The 7,640-nt window shown below is 35.9% G+C and overlaps 1 protein-coding gene and 1 non-coding gene across 2 annotated transcripts in view; one reads left to right on the top strand and one right to left on the bottom strand.

The window, feature by feature from the left end:
• Positions 1-490: 490 nt before the first annotated feature.
• Positions 491-7,640, bottom strand: part of Smp_131630 (protein kinase) — a gene marked incomplete at both ends in the record, with an annotated part of 38,502 nt that continues 31,352 nt past the window's right edge. The window contains 2 exons of the mRNA XM_018796434.1: positions 491-811; positions 5,685-6,132. Of these exons, the coding sequence (XP_018650647.1) occupies positions 491-811; positions 5,685-6,132 (769 nt within the window). The remainder of the gene's footprint in view (positions 812-5,684; positions 6,133-7,640) is intronic.
• On the top strand, positions 1,791-1,863 carry Smp_tRNA_00046_Asn_ATT.1.1. The gene has a single exon. It is a non-coding gene (tRNA).

Here is a 7,640-nt window from a genome sequence, read left to right as displayed (position 1 = left end):
ATCCCAATCAGGTAGTTCGTACCTATTAACACGATTCAGTGCAACAGTCGATGATTTCATGAAATTCATAAGTTCAGATGAACTGAAATTTTTCTAGAGTAAATCCTTAGCTTCACAGTGAATTCGATAGAGAACTAGTTCTCCTGACAAGATCCCATCAATTCAAAAATTTGCAGATTAGTTAAATGAAACAGAGAAAAGAATACAGTTGAAAAAATTATTACATTCCATATACGTCCTGGGTTCGAGTCTCGCGAGCTGATCTCGTGGATGCGCACTGTTGAGGAGTTCCACAATAGGACGAAACGGTCATCCAGTGTTTCCAGGTTTTCCCTGGTGGTCTATCTTCAATTAACTCACACTTTCACCTATGAAAATGCTAAATTTCCACAAAACCCCCTTCTGATAATAAATTCCGTATAGTCAATATTATTAAGTGTGCTATGCATAGTACCAAAAATAAATAGATGAATATTTACAAAAAAGTAGATTACTCGAAATCTGGAATTTTCGGGTTACTTATTTCGGTTTGTACACTTGCATCACAAATGCTATGTCTCCTACATTGCAATTCCGCTACAGAACATTGAATACCAATGGATTCTTTAGAGACTGATGAAAGTTTTGGTTCATGTTCCATTAAATGATTCTTTTCACAACTTTGGGAAACTAAGGCTTTTCTGATTTCTACATTATCATTGTACTTTGACTGGGAACATCCTGAAACGGTTGTTTCTTGTAGTAAAAGATTAGATTTATGAACTGATTTATTCTTTTCACTATTTTGAACTAAAATATAGTCATCAAAAGACTGAAAACAAAATAACAACATAATATTATGGTTAGGATAGATGCAGAATATAATATTGTAACTATGTTCAACTGCTCTATCATATATGTAGATTATCAAAAATGAATACACGTACACATGTTACCAACACAACTCTACCTAAGGGTAATCGATAGCAAACGTTACTTGACTTTGGCTTAGTGATGGTTGGCACTTACGAACAGAGGATATTAATAAACAAGCGGAAAGCAGCTTCATCCGATGTCACATTTACGGATATCACTGAGATTTTTTCGCCATGACTGATATTCTGTGGAACTAGAATGTAATCCCTGGATTATAATAAAAGTCGTCTTTGTCTAATTCTAGTTGTTACTTAAATAGTAGTTGTAGTATGGCCACTGTTCAAAGCGATGAATCAACATTCATGTTTACTTTATTTGAATGTAGGCCGATTCGAGGCTGTCCTCAAGAGGCCTTCAATCACACGTACTTATACTAAAATGTTTTGTGAGGATGAAAATGTTTCCAGAAACAGGTAACAAATAAAATAAAGTAGATAAACTACTATGAGTCTCTGTTTTCAAGCAAACGGTTCAAGGCAGCTGTTCCATGTACTACCTAAAAGCTGATTAGAAACTGTAAGCTACTATTTAATAGTTGCGACTACAGTTAAAAAGGCATATTGAACCCTAAACCTAAATAAACTACAAATAACAGATTAAGCAATGAAACGACTTACTCTTTGAACCAGACAAAATTATTATGTAATCAACAACTGTCTAAATACGTACAATTCAATCGTATCTACTTATTTCGATATTATAATGATGAGTAATTTATTTAGCAATGCTACAACAATGAATAATGATCAATAAATATTTAGTTGAAGTATTCCGAGAGAGAAAAAGTGGAATCCATGGACAAAAAAGGTTATTCAACATCAAGAAAGTAGAAGTCATTCGAATTATTGATTATTATATCTCCTTCCTAATCTGTCGCCTCCGAGGCACAACCGGTTAGCGCGTTCGTCCATTAACCGAAAGGTTGGTGGTTCGAGACCACCAAGAGGCGGTAGCAACTATGGGCCTAAACGCCAAGGTGTGGCCGAAAGTAAGGAGAGTCCGCTCACCCTCTTCAAATGCTCTCATGTGACCACGAGTATATAGCCTCTGTCAGGAAAGTCCTACTCACTGCCTTCTCACAACGACGGTGTTGTTTACGAAATCAAGAGAATGAAAAGCAAATGTCTGGCAATTTAACCGGGTTGATGGACACCGAAAGTTCACCTAGGGAAGTTGGAAAACCCTGATTCCAAACCAATGGTGCACATGGACTCCAGTATCCTGAGGGAACAAATGGCGTATGAATCAATCGTTGGTCACCGGCTATCATGTGACTGCATCTCCTCATGATGCTCCTCTGTCTTGTGGATCAGGTCTTCAGTTCAAAGGCTCGGGATGTGGCCCCCTAAGAAAACCACATTCTTCGATTTGGGCACCTGGTCAGTATCACAGCCTTCACACAAATCAAATGAGATTTGTGTGGCGCATATATATCTGGTGCCTCTTTGTACCAATATTTATGTGTTTAAATAAATAAATATGTTTCCTTTACAACTAGGAGAAAAGTGTAGGTTATGTCGATCAAATCTTCAACAATAGTTTTACTACATTTCTTTAGCTTATGGAAAAATTTCATTTTTCATGGTTATATGAAGTGGAAGTTATTAAAAATATTTTACAAGTAAGAACAACATACAATGTGAGATGAATTAGATTCATTTCACTTTTTCGTGTGTGTGTGTGTTCCAATTCTTTGAAATATACATTCATTTGTAATGATGATTAAAATGTTTTATGATGTAATCATATGTGTAACATGTATAACGTGAGGTAAATAGCTTTATTTATATGACACATATAATTATAGTGTGAAACACTTGAGTTATTATTACAAATTAGAGCGTAATGAAACTGTCATTTCATTTAATTGTGTGAAGGTTATGTTACTGCCCGGGTGGCCAGACCGAAACAGGTGGTTTTCTTAGGAAGCCATATCCCGAGCCTTTGAACTAAGGTCTGATTCACGAGGCAGTGGAGCAACGTGAGGAGATGCATTCCCATGGTAGCCGGTGACCAACTATTGGTTCATATGCCATTTGTTCCCTCAGGATACTGGAGTCCATGTGCACCTTTGGTTTGTAATCCGGGTTTTCCAACTTCCCTAGGTGGACTCTCCGTGTCCGCCAACCTGGTCAAAGCGCCGGACATTCGCTTTTCGTCCTCTCGGTTTCGTGAACAACAGTAATGCCACGAGAAGGCAGTGAGTATGACTTCCCTGGCAGTGGCTATATACGCGTGGTCGTGTGAGAGCATTTGAAGAGGGAGAGTGGACTCTCCCCACTCTCGGCCGTACCAGGGCATTTTGGGGCGTATTTGAAAGAAGTGAGACGAATAAATTGCAATGAATTCAATTCAACCCATAATGTTTGTAATTGTTTTGATTTACAAAGACTTATTGAAGGAACAAAATGCATAAAATTAGAAAAGTACTGTTAACTAAGCTGGATGTTGATGTATATTGATGAATCTCTTTAATAAAAATAATGGCATTTTCAAATGTAAACCAATAAGACAATCTAATTAAAAGTATTAAAATAAGTTTTATAAGAGTGCTCCAATAATAGACCCTACAGAAAAAACGTTGATGAAAGGGAGAAAATTAGAAGGGTTTTTTGTGGATATTTCGGTAGGGAGAAAAGACAAGGTTATTTTAAACTTATGCAAAAGTCAATCTATTGATAGTAATCTCCTTTAATATGTTATATATAATGAAAGGTTATTTGTTAGATCCGGAAAATAATCATCTCTCAAAATATGTTTATCCTGATAATAGTTTTAAGGCTCAATGTTCGTAGAAAGTGAAGAGTATTGAAACAGTTCAAATAGTGAGTATGATAAGCATCTTCTTAAACTATCAATATTTTTTACCTATTAGGGTGAATACAGTACCAACTAACTAGATGATTCGAATGAATTCAGTTAATGTTTGACAAATCGTCTCACTACACGCTTGAAATAGTTTCCAAAGCTCTTTTAATAATTCCAGGGTTAAATCCACAAGACCACTTGAACACACGAGGAAAAGTGAGATAAAATGGAAATAATGATTTACTCCATGAATAACTCATGTACAAAAAATCGAAGGTATTGATAGCATTTAGGAAGGTTTTGAAACCCTTCCAAACATGGTATCAGGATATGTAATCATTCAATCAAAAACGCGACACGTAACTCTTTATTTTCTAGATGTCTCTGAGAGACTCCTATTCAATGCTGATTAGATAAAATGTTTTTCGACGTTTTCAGGATCTCTCTGAGGTTTTTTCAAGCAATACTCCAGGTCTCCCCAATAGTTTTATCATGACATTAAAAATAACGGGTGACAATGTACTTTGTCTTTTGCAGTCAGATAGTAATTTCCATTCAGACATTGAGTAAAAATGAAACTTCTTTACATTTGATTTCAAGTAATTGGAAAGAAACATTTCTTTGTTCTATTTGTCTTTATACTTTTTGTAGAACTTGTGATGTAAACTAAGTAACCACATTCGATAGATTGAAATCCTATCGACAAACTTTATTCACCTCATCTTGTAAATAGGTTGATATAAAGATATGTAAGTGATAAAACAGTGAAATGAATGATACACAACAAATAACACCCAAGTAAACATAATTAGTGAGCGATTCAACTGAACTGCTATCCACTACTATTAAATAAACATTCTCATTAGGAGCGATAGATATCGTCTAAAAAAGTGATTATCAACTGGAAAGTTAGTCCGTTGGACCTACTGACATCAATGATGGCCACTTCAATGTAAAACAGTTAAATATGAAGCTTAACCATATCTTGGAATATATGATGCACAAAAAAATAAAAATGCGGTAATTTAAACCAAGTTCACTGTTAAATGTTAGAAAACGTGACTTTATTCATACTTAGAGTAAAAGTAGATCATTAGGGAAAGAACTTTGCTCAATTGAAAATAATCTGGAGTACTTAGTCTTCATTCCATATTGTATGGTACAATGCGTGAATATTTTATTACATATAGTTAGACTACTTATTTGTTGCTAGTAAGTAAACAAAATATCTAAACAATTTTCGATTAAGTGCAGACTTCACAGCTTGATATAAGACAATGAAATTTTTGAGTTAGTGTTACCAATACACACATAAAAGATCTATGTTTGATACAATGGGAAATTACAGATGCGTGATGCTGCATCATACCAAACTAAGATCAGACAAATGACTTGTCATCACTGAATTTTTTTAAACCATTTTTCCAACTTACAGAGTTCAACAGAAACAAAAAAGCATGAAAGTACAACATACAATATCTGGAGTTTCGGATAAAAATAAATCATGGACTCCAATCTCTCTGAATTATCATATTTCGCTAAGTAAGTTCTTTTATTCAAATTATCATTGAATTTAAAATATTCTTCGATTAAGAGAAAAAACCAATAACATTTAAGCAAAGGTGGATAGTGGCTAGAAGTGGAATACAGGACGCGCATTTCGCCCTATTTAGGACTCGTCAGCTGGATGTACCTGCATCTCAGAGTTGATGTTCACTCTGGCACTCGAATCCAGTACCTTTCACTGTGAACATCAACTCTGGGATGCAGGTACATCCAGCTGACGAGTCCTAAATAGGACGAAACACGCGTCGTGTATTCCACTGCTAGCCACTAACCATCTTTGCTTACAATGCATGTGAAATTAGGCTATATCGGGGCAATACGAACAGTATTCACATATGCAATCCTTAGCATCAATGGGAAGATTCTATCAAGTAATTTAATAACATTTAGCTTACCGAATAATCAACACAATTTCTATTTGGGCTTCTTAATGGTTCTTCATTTTTTGAAGTATTCATTGGACAATTAGAATGATCAAATGACTTTGTATTTTTATCAGATCGAAATGATAGTTGTATTGATCTATTATGATTAGTAGAATGTATTGGATAGTTCTTTACAATAGGTAAGCTTTTCACTCGTTGATTTTTTAAAATAAATTGGTTACATGGTATCTTAGGGAATGAATTTTGTTGATCCACAGAACTTTTTAAATCATAGATTGGTGGAGACAAATTTAAATCTTGTTGAGTTTTCAGTAGTGTTATGTATTGTTGCCTACGTGCAAGTAAACTAGATGTACGTATAAAATCAATTCTGCCAGAAACGTTTGGGTTATCAATAGAACTAGATAATAATTGTGTTAGATGAGAAGCTGGTTTCATTGGTGCAATAACATTGGATCTAAAAGGATGTAAGAAAAGGAACATACTCAGGGAAATAGGTAAAAACTAAAGTAAACACGAAACTTAATTTATGGTGGAGGTCATCGTCAGATTAAATGATATCTCCATACAAACAATAAAGATGACTTATAATCATTATCTTACACCTAAAACATAAAGAAGAGTGTCAGTTAATAAAAGATGAAACTCTCTCAGCATGAAAACTGAAATATTTTTACTTTGTTCAAACTCATTCAATTTATTTTATTATATGAGTAATCCCCTAGTAAACGCATAAATTCTTTGTTTGAGAAAAAGAAAAAAATGTTTTAAATAATATTTGGTACTGCTGAGAGTGAGGAGAGACCGCTCTCCATCTCGAAATGCTCTCAAATGGCCAGGCGTATATATCCTCTACCATGGACGTACTACTCATTCCCTTCTCGTGGCGGGGGTGTTGTTCACGAAAGTGAGGGGACGAAAAGCGAATATCCGGCGCTTTAACCGGATTGGTGGACACGGAAAGTCCACCTAGGGGAGTTGGAAAACCCTGATTCCAAACCAATGGTACACATGAGCCGCAGTATCCTGAGGAAACAAATGGCGTATGAACCAGTCGTCGGTCACCGGCTATCATGTGACTGCATCTCCTTACGATGCTCCACTGCCTTGTGGGTTAAACCTTTAGGTCAAAGGCTCCGGGTGTGGGCCCTTAAGAAAACCACCTGTTTCGGTTTGGGCACCCGTGCAGTATCATAGCCCTGACACAAATCAAATGAGGCTTGTGTGGCGCATATGTATCTGGTTCCCCTTTGTACCAATATCTGTGTGTTTAAATAAATAAATAAAATATTGGTACATATTATTGAGTTGTCAACGTTCTACAAATCTTCTATACCAAAAATAACTCTCCAACAATAAACACGGTAATCATAGAATATATTTTGGTTTTCGTTTCAAAAATAAGAATGCTTACTGATTTAAAACAGCCGATTTGCAACCACTTACATGGATTTATTTATTTACTGATGATTGACATAAACTTTGGTACAAAGATGTACTGAATACATATGCGCCACAAAAAATAGCTATCATTAAATTTGCTTATGGGTTGGGATACCTTTGGGTGCCCAATCCGAAGAATGTGGTTCTCTTAGTGGGCTACATTTCAAGCCTTTGATCTAGAGGTCAAATTCACAAGATAGTGGAGCAACCTTAGGAGATGCATTCCCATGGTAGTCAGTGACCAACAATAGACTCATACACTATTTGTACCTTCAGGATCATGGAGCTCATGTGCAGAATCAGTGTTTTCCAACTACTCAAGATGGATCCTCCATGTCCACCAACCGTGGTAAGGCTCTGAACATTCACTTTTCGTCCTCTCAATTGCGTAAACAACGCCATTGCTGTGAGGAGGTAATGAGTAGGACTTCCTTGTTAGTGCCCTTATATGCGTGGTCATTGGAGAGTATTTCGAGAGGAAGAAAGGACTCTACCCACCCTCGGCCGAACCAGGGTATTTGG

Source organism: Schistosoma mansoni, chromosome 2, assembly GCF_000237925.1.
Source record: "Schistosoma mansoni strain Puerto Rico chromosome 2, complete genome".
In the NCBI taxonomy this organism is placed as follows: domain Eukaryota; kingdom Metazoa; phylum Platyhelminthes; class Trematoda; order Strigeidida; family Schistosomatidae; genus Schistosoma; species Schistosoma mansoni.
The sequence above is the reverse complement of the archived record's forward strand: the minus strand, read 5'-3'. Positions and strand labels throughout refer to the sequence as shown.